We start from the raw sequence: 15,818 nt of genomic DNA on the forward strand, positions 1-15,818 counted from the left end.
CGAGGATTCCTTCCTCAGGCCTAGAGCACTACTTCCTGACAATCTGCAAGGCTGGATTCTGGCGTGTGCCCCTGCCTCTTCCTTTCCTCATCGCTTCCTGTCACTCACTGTCAAAGGAGGGCAGAGCATTTGAGTCGATGTCCTGTGAAAGTGTGAGGAATAGGTGAGGTTCTTGTAGGATTGGTCAGCCAGGTGTCTGGAATACTTATGAAACCCAAGGGTTGATCCAGGATGGTACATATGGCCTGGACAAGAAACCGACAATGGTGGTAAATTCCATGAATTGTTCAAATAAACTTCTTCTTTTGGGGGACTAGCTAGCCTTGATTATTTTCTCTGATGTACCAAGACTTGAAATATATTGCAAAAGTCACTTCTATAAGAGGACCATCTATTTATAGAGAAAGATGATCCACATATAGGACCTCATAGGTGATATAGGAGTAATAATGACCACCATGGGCTGCTTACAGTGTGCCAGACTGTGTGCTAACTGTGGCACATAGAGGAATCCATTGACTCCTTACAAAAACACTGTGAAAAAGATATTCTTACTTTCAATGTTCATTTGAGGAAACTGAAGCTCAGAGATGTGGAGTAACTTACACAGAGTCACAGAGCTTAAAATTGGCAGCAGTGGGGTAAGAACCCGGGCTGGACTGACTCCAGAGCCAGTGTTTTTCTGAGCCCGCTACTCCTTCCACATGCCGTTGGCTTTCTGCATAATAGTGTGTCTTGCTCAAATTCCACTCCATTGCCTCTTAGCAAAAAGAAGTAGGAACAGAGCATGTTGGAAGAGTAAGATTTGAGTTTTGCATGGACACCTGTGAACAGGAAGCCTGTTCACTTTTGTGATCACTTTTGTTGTCATAGCAGCACAGAAGCTTTGACCTAGTGGTTCCTCCCCCATTGAGTGTTACTGTTCTTTGAGGCAATAAGATGGGCCTTCTTCTTTTTTTTTTTTTTAAATAAAGATTTTATTTATTTATGACAGACAGCATAAGCAGGGGAAGCAGGGGAGGGAGAGGGAGAAGCAGTCTCCCCGCTGAGCAGGGAGCCCAACATGGGACTCGATCCCAGGACCCTGGGATCATGACCTGAGCTGAAGGCAGCTGCTTAGCCAACTGAGCCACCCAGACACTCATGATGGGCCTTATTCTAAATTACAGTTATGAACTCCAGGGCTGTGGATTCTTACAGACTTGGGAGATATTAAAGTCTTTGGATTACTGGAAATGAATACTTATGGTAGTAGCTCTCACTGACTCTAGTGCCTCACAGGAAAAAAAGAAACTGTCCCCTAAGATACACGATCACTTTCCCCAGTGGGCACGGTCCACATGTTTTCTGTGTAGTTCTGTGTAGTGATCAGGCGTCATATTTATTACCTGAAAAGACAGATTTTTAAGTCGTCAAGGATACATGCCTCAGTGGGTGAGGATGAAGGCTCACGGAATGAGAAATGTGCAGTTAGCCCATGGTGTGTGCCCTAGGACAAGAACACCTCATGCCACGGAAATGGCCACCCCTTCTGCACTCCGCACCCTGACTGTGAGAGATAATCCCCACAGGGGTGCCTCCTGCATGTGTGATTTTAAATGGATTTCTTTGTCAGATTTCAAAATCAAAATGAAAATAAATACTTGGGGATATGGATACAGTCATACCTCTCTTTACATATTTGGCATCAATAGAATATGGATAAATTACATGCATTTTTAAGAACAGGGATCATTTTGGGGGCACCTGGGTGGCTCTCTCTGTTAAGCATCCGACTCTTGATTCCAGCTCCGATCATGATCTCAGGGTCACGAGATTGAGACCCAGTGTGGGCTTTATGCTGAGTGTGGAACCTGCTTGAGATTCTCTCTCTCCATCTGCTCCCTCCTTCCCCAGTCCCACCCAAGCACACACACACACACACTTGTGAATCGCCAGGTTTACACACTTCACAGCATTCACCATAGCACATACCCTCCCCAATGTCCATAACCCCACCCCCCTCTCCCAACCCCCTCCCCCCAGCAACCTTCAGTTTGTTTTGTGAGATTAAGAGTCACTTATGGTTTGTCTCCCTCCCAATCCCATCTTGTTTCATTTATTCTCCTACCCCCTTAACACCCCATATTGCATTGCCACTTCCTCATATCAGGGAGATCATATGATAGTTGTCTTTCTCTGCTTGACTTATTTCGCTAAACATGATACCCTCTAGTTCCATCCACGTCATTGCAAATGGCAAGATTTCATTTCTTTTGATGGCTGCATAGTATTCCATTGTATATAAACACCACATCTTCTTGATCCATTCATCTGTTGATGGACATCTAGGTTCTTTCCATAGTTTGGCTATTGTAGACGTTGCTGCTATAAACATTCGGGTGCACGTGCCCCTTTGGATCTACATTTGTATGTTTAGGGTAAATACCCAGTAGTGCAATTGCTGGGTCATAGGGTAGTTCTATTTTCAACATTTTGAGGAACCTCCATGCTGTTTTCCAGAGTGGGTGCACCAGCTTGCATTCCCACCAACAGTGTAGGAGGGTTCCCCTTTCTTTGCATCCTCACCAGCATCTGTCATTTCCTGACTTGTTAATTTTAGCCATTCTGACTGGTGTGAGGTGATATCTCATTGTGGTTTTGATTTGTATTTCCCTGATGCCGAGTGATGTGGAGCACTTTTTCATGTGTCTGTTGGCCATCTGTATGTCTTCTTTGCAGAAATGTCTGTTCATGTCTTCTGCCCATTTCTTGATTGGACTATTTATTCTTTGGGTGTTGAGTTTGATAAGCTCTTTATAGATTTTGGATACTAGCATTTTATCTGATATGTTGTTTGCAAATATCTTCTCCCATTCTGTCAGTTGTCTTTTGGTTTTGTTAACTATTTCCTTTGCTGTGCAAAAGCTTGATCTTGATAAAATTCTGGGGATTTAATTCTTTCACGGTTATGCATGCCCCCTAATTTTGAGAATTAAGATTCTCAAAATTCTCACAAATACATATATTTGACTCCTTAGACATGGAAAAGCATGAAGCTGGAAGCAGGCCTGATGGCCCTCATTGCACATGACATTTTTTGCACTTTCAGGAGTGTTAGGGAGTAAATTGTGAAGTAGACATGTTATTTCTCAGCTACCAGATGGACTCACTACAGGGCTCTGTCACTATGGGTCTGGACTTTAGAGTTGCTCTATTTGATGATCTCCATCCCCCAATTAAATAGAGAATGCCAACAAACTCCTAAGCAAAACTGAGTTTGCCATAAATAAAATACTGTTTCTTTAAAAAAAAAAAAAAGATACTCCTTGATTATACCAAAAAAATTGTTAATTTATTATTTTGTTTACTTAATTAATAAAAAGAAATCAATGACAAATCTCCTTGGCACCCAGTCTTGGGGGTAGGGGTGGTAGAAAAAACAAAAATATCTTAAAGCTCTATTTTCCCCTTTCATCCCTTGTCTGGGGGTATTTCTGAGTCCTGAGGGACACTGCTTGTTTAGATGTAGAAAGTCTCTGGGTGGCTGACCCAGTTACCCCCTTGGTCGCCAGTGTTGGGACTGCCCTCTCTCTAAGAGCTAAGCCGTCCCCATCTGGCATCAGTCAGAGTGATTAGCATGAGGGACACCTGGATGGCTCAGTGGGTCAGAGCCTCTGCCTTCGGCTCGGGTCATGATCCCAGCGGTGAGCAGCGGTGCCTGCCTCTCTGTCTACTTGTGATCTCTGTCTGTCAAGTAAATAAATAAATCTTTAAAAAAAAAAGATCTCAGGGTCCGGGAATCAAGCCCCAAAGCATCGGGCTCTCTGCTCAGCAGGGAGTCTGCTTCCCCGTCTCTCTCTGCCTGCCTCTCTGCCTACTTGTGATATCTCTCTCTCTTTCTCTCTCTGTCAAATAAATAAATAAATAAATAAATAAAAATCTTTAAAAGGAAAAAAAAAGTGATTAGCGTGAGACAGGGTGACTAGGGAATAAAGCTGCCACCCCAACCAGGCCTCTGCTCTCTGTGATCCATGGTAGCTGTACCCCACCCACGTGGTATGACCTTTCTCTCGGTCTCTCTGTGAAATCAGAGAAGTCTCCCAAAATGCAGAGATTAAAGACCAGTTCCTGGGGCCTCATTTCAGCCTTTACCAGCCCAGTCCCCAACATAAAATTAGTTCCTTACGCCAGAGGACAGCATCGTCGAGGTTTGGAAACAAAGGGGGTAGTGTCACAGAGGCACTGAGGTCCGGTTATTTTTTTTTCCCCCCCAAAATCATTTTACCTATGTTTTCATGGCGCGTGTTGCATGGCAGTGGTTATAAAATAAAATAAGTAAAAGTGAAACTAGATTTTTGGAAAATTGAGAATATTGTACATATATTACACTGGAGGGGGGGGGAGCAAACAGTGCCTGTGGCCTCCTCAATGTAGATTTTAGCCAGAACACTTATAATTGCAAGGAACAGGAGCCCATTCATGCTGGCTCAAGGGACGCTGGCAGGAGGTCAGTGTCAAGGTACAGTGTGGCTCTTGGGCGTTAGGCTGTGGTGGTTCTGAGGGCAGGGGTCTCGAGGAGGCATCCGGCTGCCTCTGCTACATGCTCCTCCCGTCCAGAGGCTTCTTTGCTGACCATCCTAAGTGCCATGCCCTCACAGCCTTAGCTGACCCAGACAGGCCCCAAGCCCTGAGGTTGCTGCCAGCCCCTTCTGGGTCCTTGCCCACCTTTTGGTTCCGTCACTGTGGCCTGAATGAGGAAGGGAAATGGTGGAAACACGGCCACTGCCCTCCGGGATGCGGGTGGGACGACTTCCCCGAGAGGAACTGCAGGCAAGCTGGCGACGTGCCCTTGGCGCCTCAGTATTTTATACCCCTTCCTTCCTTTTCTGTCCCCAGAAAGAGCTATCTGAAGACGTTGGCTGGAATGGCAGCCGTGCTGAGATTTCTGTTCAAGTCCACAATGCCATGTGCACAGTGAGGATTGCCGCTGTCACCAGCGGGGGCGTCGGGCCTTTCAGTGACCCAGTGAAAATATTCATCCCTGCACACGGTGAGAGCCAGGTTCCTTGCCGGCTGATAGCCTCTGTCAGCCCCGGCGATGCACAGATGGCGAGAGTGACCTGTGGGATGGGTCTCTGGTTTAAGGATGAAACACAAAGATGGAAGGAAATGTTGTCAATGATAAAAATCGTTTTATCGTATAAAGATAGGCTAACACACTTCACAGAGTGCTGCTACCTGTGAGTCCTCCCTCTACCATTACTGCTGATGGTAGTACGAAGTCACGAAGGAGACGAGTCCTTTTGGAATACCAAATTTGACTTGCCCTGTTGAGTTTAGTTTCAGTGATGTCGTTGGACAGGCAGTGTGGCCAGTCCTTAGCTCTCTATAATGGGTACTGTTTGTTTATGGGCTAGTGTCCATTTTCTGCGTTATTTAAGCAGTCGGGTTATTACTCATCCAAGCCTTGCTGACGTGATCGGTACAGAACACGAAGCGTTGCCTACGGAAGCTGTGCTTACATAGCATGGGGCTCACCAAGCTGAATGCTCAACCTGTGTGCCATCTTTTGCATGTTGTTGGAGTAACCTTGGGCAAGCTGCCCCTGTGAGGCCCCGTGTGGCCCCATACGTTTCCATTAGACCAGGGGAGCCCCTTTGTTCTGACTCTCACTACCCTGGGTCACTTGATATTAAACTGCTATCGTAAGCTCATATATTAAACTGCTATCGTGCTCACTCATGCACGGGCATCTCTTTCAATATGATTTTTGCATTTACAAATTGGGTCTTTGTACCCGCAGCAGACAGAACTTGGGTGTGGACGACTGAATTCCTGAATGTGTGTTGTGGTGACCCTCAAACATGCTGAAAGGGAGCAATATTACAGTTTCTGCAGCCCATGGGCTCTACATCCAGGGAACATTAGTAACTGGTGATGACAAGCAAAGTGTGTTTCCCTGGTAGAAATTAAGAGACATGAGATTCTGATTCTAAGGGCATAGGTTAAAAAAAAATCAGAGTTTAAGAGGACAGAGGTCTCATCTTCATACATGGGAAACACTCCAATGTCTTATAAAGCTGTGCCCTTCCGACAGTCCTTGCTTTGCACAATTCCAACATGCATGCATTTCAGCTACCACAGTTGGGTTAAATCACACCGGTTCCCCAATGACATGGTCTGAACTTGAGTTACCATCATGTAGTCTCTGTAATTGCATGAAGCCTGCACTTCGCCACCAGCTGTCCCATCCACAAACCCCTACGTAAGTAACAGATGCACATCATGATTGTGACCAGTCTTGTCACTTGTCTCAAAGTTTCTCAGTGGTTGCAGACTGTACTCCCATGATTCAAATCACACGCATCTAAGAAGACACTTGACACTTGATAAAAATAAGTCCTTGAAAGAGGGTGTTGGTGAACAAAGACAAAGCGCGGCAAAGAAAGGAAGGGTATCGGTGTGACGTGAACTTGGAATTGAATGCGGAGCGTGGAAGACACAGCTGGCTGTGGGAATGCAGACACGGCTGCCATGTGACTGACTAGCTCTGTGTACAGGGAATACAGCGAAGGTGACTTTATCACATGAGCCGAGTGGCCGCCCCCAAAAGAGGAAGATGGCCCCAAGGAAGTTATGCAAGCCACAGTCTTCACATAAAGGAACGCTCAGAGATAGTTCACAGCTTTGAAAGCATTGAGGGTAAAATGGGGGGAACGAATCCAAACCCAGAAGGGAGTATGAAAATTCTTCAGGGCGCAGAAACTATACTCTTGCCATATCTTAGTTATGGGACCAGAAAAAGAGAGATACTATTCAAACTACTCATGATAAGCTTTTCTACAAAGAAATGTAGTCTTTGAATTCTCAACATTTCTGGTGTTTTAAATTAAAGTAGACCAGATAAATAAGGGTTTTACCATTGCTTCCAATTCCTTATACATTCAAAACTGACATGGAGAGAGTCCCCCTTTAATTATTAAGATCACGGTGCGTGGTCTCCTCTCTCACCATCAGAGTGAGGACTGCCCACGTATGCAGACCACAGAATATGCAAGGACTACGTTCTAGAGGTTTTGACTATCTTCTTTCCCTTTTACGAGCCGGCGTTTCTTACATATTTTGGATCCCAACGGGATGTTTTCAATGGATCTTATTGATTTTTTACTAGGTTGGATAGATTCTGCTCCGTCATCAACCCCAGCACCTGGCAACACAGATCCTGTGCTCATCATCCTCGGTTGCTTTTGCGGATTTGTTTTAATCGGGTCAGTTTTATATATTTCTCTGATCATCAGAAAAAGAATCCAGGAGACAAAGTTTGGGTAAGTCTCCCCAGTTTAAAATGTTTTGCTCCATGGTATTGTATGCTTGTTCTGCCAACGGATAATGCTTCTCCTGCTGGCTCAGCTCCTCACCCCTGTACTCAGCTGGGGGTCCTGTCTTATGTACATCCTGGGGGCAGGCAGCTTCCATGCTTAGGCTGGAGGCAGCCAGCAATGGAAGCCAGACTTGAAAGAGGCTCATTTACGGAGAAGAGCATCACTAGGCCTTCAGTACTCAAACTTGATTGCTGTAAAATGAGGATTTTTGTTAGAAGTCTTAAAAATAATCCTAGTTATTTTTTTAAAAACAAATGAAATGTGTGTATAGACAAAAACATCAGATGGAAATTCACCAGAGCATTAGCTATTCTGGATGGTGTAAGTGTAGATGATTCTGTGTTTTCCTTTTTTGCTGTATTTTATGCATTTTCTGTAATGATCAGTGATTTTTTCTAAGAGAGAACTTGACATTTTCACATTCAAGTGTAAAAGAGGCTCTTATTCTAATTTTCTATATATCTGACTTTTAGAACAGTAGTTAAGTATCAACAGAGATGGGCAGGCATGTTAAGGCAACCTATGAGAAGAAGGCTAGTTGTGCAGATTTGTTTCTGACTCTGTTTTCTACTCCAGTCCCTCTGTAATGAGTTTGGATTTCCATGAAATCCCGTTTATCACTCATAGAGCAGAGGAAGTATTCTGTAAGAGGCAGGTTGTTGACAGCCTGGAATGGGACAGAGAGAGGGAGGGTGAGTGACTGTTTTGAAGGGAGCTGAGCAACCTTTGTTCATTGCTGCATCATAACAGTCCTTCTAGAACATTCCACTCCAAAACTTTCCATTGGCATAGAGAGGGGGCTTGAGACTAGAGACTCAACTGCCCTTTATTTGTATCCATCCTAGTCAGGATACTATCCTTCAGTACTTATTAATTCTGTCCCTATAATTATTATATCTTAGTATGTAAATTCTAAGAATTACTATTTAAAAAAATTTTTTTAAATTTTATTTGCGAGAGAAAGAGAGCACAAGCCAGGTGGGAGGGGCACAGGAAGAGAGAGAAGCAGACTCGCCACTGAGCAGGGCTTGATCCCGGGACCCTGAGGTCATGAGTTGAGTCCAAAGGTAGACAGTTAACTGACTAAGCCACCCAGGCCCCACTAATAATGACTATTGTATTTTTTTAAAAGATTTTATTATTTATTTAACAGAGAGAGATCACAAGTAGGCAGAGAGGCAGGCAGAGAGAGAGGGAAGCAGGCTTCCTGCTGAGCAGAGAGCCCGATGCGGGACTCGATCCCAGGACCCTGAGAGCATGACCTGAGCCAAAGGCAGAGGCTTAACCCACTGAGCCACCCAGGTAGCCCAAGAATGACTATTTTAAAGAAATGAAAAACTCTGATCTAAATCCTGAACATGTAGTTGACTGATGTGCATCCCAGAGTCTAGGTGTTATTTGTGAGCTCATTGTGAAACAGATGCAGAGAACCTCTGCAAAAGTTTTAAGAGTAGCTCAGTAATATGTGAAGGCCTTGTAGGTGAGAACCTGGGCTTTTCAAGAATGAACAAAAACAGGCACTGCTCCTCCCCTCATGGGTGCTCACAGCTGATGGAGAATCAAGCAGTAATCACACAAGTAAATATAAAATGACAACTGTGTTAAATCATATAAAGGGATATGTAAGAGTGTATAATGGGAGAATTTGACTGCATTAAGAAAGTCAGAAAAGACCTCCCTGCAGAGGTGATCCCTGAACTAAAATATGAAGAAAGAACAGGAGTTATTAGGTGAAAGACAAAGGGAAGGATTGTTACAACCAGAAACAGCAGCACATGCAAAAGCCCTATGGTGACAAGGAGCCTGGCATAGAGAGAGGAAGGCACTGCCCTAGAAGACAAGATGCTTGTGTTCTAACATTAATTCTGTCACTTAAATGAGACATGGTTATTTTTCTTCCTTTCCTTACTATATTCTTTGGAAATAAGTCAACGTGCATAGCTCACACTTACCAGGATGAGGAGTTACACTTCCTCCACCTCTAAAGGGCAGAGTATCTCCGTAAAATATTTGGAATTCTTCTGCAGAGGTTTGTCTCTACAACTCATTTATGTATTCAGTCACAAACATACCAGCATGGACTTGGGGTGTTCATTTTATACTTTGAATTATAATCCAATACTACTTTATGTTGTTGCTCAGACAGTTACAGCTTGGGCCATTGGGAGCTCCTCAATTGTTCTGTGCTGTTGATGGTACTTGGACAGAGTTGTTTTGATTTTGCTAAACAGACCTGAAATAGAGCTATGGGAAGAAACCTCTTTCTTCCAGTGGGAAATGTCTTTGTCATAGAGGCATTTTGAACAGGCAGTGGCTTGATGACATCCTTGTCAAACCAGCCCCTGTCCTGGGAGCCCTTTTCTTACAATATGGGATGTCTTCATTTCTGTTCACCCAGGAACGCCTTTGCAGAGGAAGATTCAGAATTAGTCGTCAGTTATATAGCAAAGAAATCCTTCTGTCGGCGAGCCATCGAACTCACCTGTAAGTTAACATCCATTTCCCTTTTCTGGCAAAAGTTAAAGCAGTTGAGAGCAAAGAAAGAACAACGAATTCATCAGTAGATCTCTAACAAAGGAGTCGAAGAATGGATATTTTTAACATGCAAAAAGTCTTCAGAAACCAGAAACCGGCAGTAGCTAGTCAGACGTCGTCGCCATGTGCGCCACTGTTGGCCAGTTTACTGGAACTTTCGAGTGGGCCCTGTGGTAAAGTGACCGGGTTTAAAGACTCCTAACACCACAAACAGGAACTCACTATAGTGATTGGAGAAGATGTGGTCAGAGGTCAGGGCTTTAAAGAAAACAGCAAAGCAATTGACATGATATCTAAGCTTATTTCTCGCTTTTCTGTGGCAACCCACTCAGAGAAGAATTTGCCAACATACTTCATAACAATTATGGTTTGAGTTTTGCTGCATCGCAGTGGAGCCTTCTAGTTTGAAGAGTGAGAATAAATGGACAGCTGCGTTCTTGAATAATTAAGAAACAGTGTAGAAAGTAGGTGCAAATATTATCAAATTCGAGCTTCTGGATGCTTGCCAAAAGCAAAAACAATAAAACAAATATATAAGTAGGATAGAAAAGGGGGCTCTGAAACAGGAACTTGTTCAAGGAAGAATATTTTTAATTTTTATTTTATTTATTTTATTTTTTTTACTTTTCTTAACTATGGCACAAACTGAGTCATTTGCCAATGTTATTGAATTGTTTAATTCATCTTATTAGTAACACCTATTGTCAGTGCTGCATATTGATACCTTATTGTAGAAGATCTTATTCTCCACTTTCCCGCAAGTACTCAGTTTAGTACTTGTTAAGTCATTATAATGAGATTCCATATCCCATAGGTAGAACGGTAGCTTGTTCTCTCAGTGTTACTTATGGCTGCTGGGCCTCTTTCCCTGGCATTGGACGGGGGAGGTAAGCCGATGGCTCTTTTTTTATTTTTATTTATTTTTTTTTTATAAACATATATTTTTATCCCCAGGGGTACAGATCTGTGTATCACCAGGTTTACACACTTCACAGCACTCACCAAAGCACATACCCTCCCCAATGTCCATAATCCCACCCCCTACTCCCAAACCCCCTCCCCCCAGCAACCCTCAGTTTGTTTTGTGAGATTTTGTCACTTATGGTTTGTCTCCCTCCCAATCCCATCTTGTTTCATTTATTCTTCTCTGATGGCTCTTTTGAATGCTGTAGTTAGGGATAAAATAGCAAATACTCCACTAGAAAAGTACCTACTATCTTCCTTTCTCCTTTAAATCAAGGGCACCCCCCCCCAATACCCTCACGAATCTGATTTCTGGCTGCTGATACTGCATGGTGGGAAGAGAAACATGGTTCTGATTTTTATAATCCTTCAGAATTAATCTTGCCCTGAAGAATTCATTTTCCTCACTTTAATCATAACAGAATTAAGGGTGATGCTTTATTATAGGCTTTTTGTGGGGAGAGCCATGCGTACCAAATGAAGAACATGTTTAACTCCTTCATAGGGCTGTATGTATCATTTTAATAATGTTCAAATGAAAGGGAATACACTGACAATTCTTCATACAGACTCTGTCCCTCCTCTATAGTGCATAGCTTGGGAGTCAGCGAGGAACTGCAAAATAAACTAGAAGATGTTGTGATTGACAGGAATCTGTTAATTCTGGGAAAAATCCTGGGCGAAGGTAAGCAGTTAATTTCTTTTTAAAATGTGAGGTAAGAGGATAAGCCATTTACAGTATTTTTATATATATATTTATTATGTAAAGCACCATTTTGTGACTTTAACTTATAATGCAGATAGTTCTATTTTATAATTTATTAAAATGAAAAAGTGAATAGTGGTTTTTGAAACTCAGATTAGGCATATGAAAAGGACCTCTATGGTGCCTTGCACAGACAGTAGGGCCTTGAAAAATATTAATTCCCTTCCTTCATTGAAAAAGCGTGCAATTCATTGGTCAGTTTCCTCTTTACTCTAAATACCTCTGGTTCTTAAGTTTACTGTCTTGGACACTTTCCTAATTAGTTAAATAGGAACAAAAGTGAAAATACGTAGTTTGTCAAACTGATACTAGGATGAATGATCATGGTATTAAGAATTTCTACTTTATAAATGTCAGTAACGTTTTCTACGTTGTTCTCTAAGTGTATTGGATCAGTTATAATGCTTAATAAAATGACGGGCTGAGCCAAGCCTGAGCCAAGCAGGCTTGTGACAAGCAGGAGTCACAAGCAGCTTGTGACAAGCTTGTGCATGGCCGGTGTCCCTGGTTTGCGAGTGTGGGTGACCCCATCGGGCTCTGCCCGGCTGCCGCATATGGGTCACTCTCCGGTCACGTAAAAACAGCCCCGGGAGAACTGTAGCATTTCTGTGGTCCAGGAAGATTCTCTACAATCTGTATAGATGTCATCTTACTTCACAGGAGAGTTCGGGTCTGTGATGGAAGGAAATCTTAAGCAGCAAGATGGGACCTCTCTGAAAGTGGCTGTGAAGACCATGAAGTGTGAGTTACCGCTGATGAAACACCTTCCTGCCGGTGTGGGCAGTTGGGGCAGTAACCTGGTGTTCTGTAAGGCCAGTGAGGGGCTTCATGTGTCATGCTCTCAGTCACTGATGGGTCCGGAGGCCATCCAGAACACTGTGTGGTCACAGAGGGAAAGTGACCGTCAGGAGCTCTTCATATCTTCCTGGTATATACTTTATACTCAAAGAAATTATGTTTGTTACTTACACCACGCCTTCCTCTCTGTCCTGTTCTCTCTCTATCTCCCCCTTCCTCCCTCTCTCACCTAGTAGAGCGAAGGACTCCAAAATAAAGCATAGATTTCAGGGCACCTGGGTGGCTCAGTGGGTTAAAGCCTCTGCCTTCGGCTCAGGTCATGATCCCAGGGTCCTGGGATCAAGCCCGGCATTGGGCTCTCTACTCAGCAGGAAGTCGGCTTCCTCCTCTCTCTCTCTCTCTGCCTAATTGTGATCTCTGTCTGTCAAATAAATAAATAAATAAAATCTTTAAATAAATAAATAAATAAACAAATAAAATACAGCATGGATTTCCAAGACAAAGCTGATCTGGTGGCAGCCTCTGACCCCACGGGTTGGTCTGTTTGATCCGGCCAGCTCAGTGGGACCACTTCCTCACTTGAGGATGGTTGCACAGTCCTCAGGAAGTTGTGGGCTGCCTTGAAGGGACATTTCCCAGAGAGAGGATAGATATTTATGGGTCAAGGGTATATGAAGAGCAGTGATCCCAAGCTGGAACGTCCAAACAAGCCGGGACGAGAGCCTGCAGCCTGCAGAAAGGGCCCTGTAACTCGTCACAAAGAATCTGCTTTTATCCTACAAGTACCAGAACACCAGTAAGAATCCTAAGCAAATGAACAAAAGCAGATCACATTCTAGAAAGTTCACTTTGGTGGCAGTGTGGAGGAGAATGAATTACGGCATTGACAAAAGGAAAGACAGATGCTAGTTAGGGCGCTCCAGAATTTGTGCAGATGCCGATCTCGATAAGGAAACGAGGCTCAAAGACGTTGTGACTTGTCGAAGTCAGATGGCTTGAAGGGGAGAAGGTTGTGCTGGACGTTTTCATCACCACACGTTGACCAGGCTGCAATGGCTGAATATGACCACATTTGCCCTCGTGCCCTTTCCCGAGAAGGGCATTTCTAGGGCCTGGGGAGGCAGGATTGTGTTTTATTCTTCAGGTGTCCAGCTGAGCACCCACAAAATAGACTGTGATTTTTGGGCATTTTGCCCACAGTTGTCCTCACGACTCAGATGGAGAGACACTATTTGGTGCTCCGTTTGTTAATGTCTTTAACACTACTTCCTCGTTCACCTCCTGTATCCATTCAATATTATTTTGGATCAAGGAGTAAAATCGGTTCCTTCCTAAAATTTAAATTCACTGTCTCCTGGGCCTTAAAACACAAATTAGATTATAAGCATGTAGCTTGACTTTTTAACCAGAACTGGAGGCTGAAGTTTTAATTTCAGGGACAAAAAGGAACGCTAATAACCAGTAAGTCACTGGACTAGTGCTTTCTGCTTTCCAAAACCTTTTATGTCTAGAATAGTGGCCAGTACTTATGGAATAAGTGCCAAAGGATGTTGCAGTCATTCTTACCTTTCATCAGGAAGACAGGAAGAAGAAATCAGTACGACTCAGAAGTAGATTCAAGTGTTACCCTCTGAAAACCCAGACGCGTGAAGTTAGAGTGGTCCTTGGAGCTGAACCCAGCACAGGGCCAAGTCAGGGGGCTGAGCCACATTCAGCTCCGTTCCTGCCCCTTGCATTTTTATTGGAACCTGATCCATGTGAAGGCTCTCTCCGTTGTCCCCATTTACCAGTGGAAGGTGTAGGGGACCTTGTAAAAGGGGCTAGGCCTGGAACCTGTTTCCTCTGGCCTTGGCTATGCTCTTCTTTGACTGATTTGAATTACTTGCATAAGAATTGCATCTGTGCTAATTACCAAAGATGGAAAGAACCGTCTTTGGCCTCTGCATCCCAGGCTCCCACGTTTGCCGGGAATGTTGGTCCCCTGGGGAGGAGTGGGATGGGTGGCGTTTGCAGGTGTACCCTATGCTTTCTGTTCCACCCACCTCATGGTTTTAGCAAAGGTAATAGGTGAGGGCAAAGGTAGCAGACATTTTGCAGATCTCTATAATTTTTTTTTACTTTTCTTAAATTTGCCTTAATTTTAGAAGAAAAAGATTAATGTATACAAAGCCCATAGAATGTCCAGACCCTATGCTAGAGACACGCATGTATGATTTTAGTCTAGACTTAGTGTTATAGCAAATTCCCTAAGGCATGCCCAGCTTTATGTTTGTTTTTTCTTTGTTTTTCTCATTTCTTTGTTTTTAAAATACACATCACATAAAATGTACCATCCTAACCATTTTCTTTTTTAAAGATTTTATTTATTTAAGAGAGAGAGAGAGAGAACACCAGCAGGGGGATTGGGAAAGAGAGAAGCAGACTCCCTGTGAGCAGGGAGCCCAGTGCGGGGCTTGATCCCAGGACCCTGGGATCATGACCTGAACCAAAGGGAGCCGCCCAGTGACTGAGCCACCCAGTCACCCCAATCCTAACCATTTTTAAGAGCGTAATTCAGTGGCATTGAGTTCATTCACACTGTTGTGCAACCATCCCCTCCGCCATCCACCTCCAAAATTTTTTCATCTTGCAAAACTGAAACTCCATAGGCATCAGACAACTTCCCATCTCCTCTGCCCCTACTTGCCCCGGGCTACCACCATCCCCCTTTCTGTCTCTATGAATTTGACCTCTCTAATTACCTCGTAAAAGTGGAATCACACGGTACTTACACTCTTGTGACTGACTTGTTTCACCTAACATAATATAGAATTCAAGATGTCTCTCTAGAGTTGGTTTAATCCCAAAATGGTGTGGCGTGGAAGTTAGGACAGCATATCCAGTTCCCAAGGCATGATTGAGCAATTAGCCTTGCAAGATAGAGAGAAGCGTGTATTCTGGCTTTCTTTACGGCAAAAATAATTGCAACAGATCAGTTGCATTTGACTTTCGGGGTTGTTGGCTTTTTTTTTTTTTTAAAGATTTTATTTATTTATTTGACAGAGAGATCACAAGCAGGCAGAGAGGCAGGCAGAGAGAGAGCAGGAAGCAGGCTTCCTACCAAGCTGGGAGCCCAATGCGGGACTCAATCCCAGGACCCTGAGATCATGACCTGAGTTAAAGGCAGACGCTTAACCCAGCAAGCCATGCAGGCGTCCCCTGTTGGGTTGTTTTGTTTTGTTTTTGTCTTAACAAATATACTTTAATTTTTAGAGCAGTTTTAGGTTTCTAGAAAAATTGGGCAGAAAATACAGAGTTGCCATCTGCCCTTCTCCCTTCACAATCTTCCCTACAGTAACATCTTGCATCCCTGTGGTGCATTTTTTACAATTAAATATACGTAACCCATGTGA

At 43.6% G+C, this 15,818-nt stretch overlaps 1 protein-coding gene across 1 annotated transcript in view; it reads left to right on the forward strand.

Annotated features, from left to right (window-relative positions):
* Nucleotides 1-15,818, forward strand: part of MERTK (MER proto-oncogene, tyrosine kinase) — a 114,304-nt gene that overhangs the window by 78,827 nt on the left and 19,659 nt on the right. Inside the window, exons 9-13 of the mRNA XM_082743416.1 lie at nucleotides 4,879-5,032; nucleotides 7,154-7,307; nucleotides 9,763-9,848; nucleotides 11,452-11,547; nucleotides 12,289-12,369. Coding sequence (XP_082599542.1) covers nucleotides 4,879-5,032; nucleotides 7,154-7,307; nucleotides 9,763-9,848; nucleotides 11,452-11,547; nucleotides 12,289-12,369 — 571 coding nt within the window. The remainder of the gene's footprint in view (nucleotides 1-4,878; nucleotides 5,033-7,153; nucleotides 7,308-9,762; nucleotides 9,849-11,451; nucleotides 11,548-12,288; nucleotides 12,370-15,818) is intronic.

The sequence above is a fragment of the Mustela nivalis genome (genome assembly GCF_964662115.1).
Source record: "Mustela nivalis genome assembly, chromosome: 8".
NCBI lineage: Eukaryota > Metazoa > Chordata > Mammalia > Carnivora > Mustelidae > Mustela > Mustela nivalis.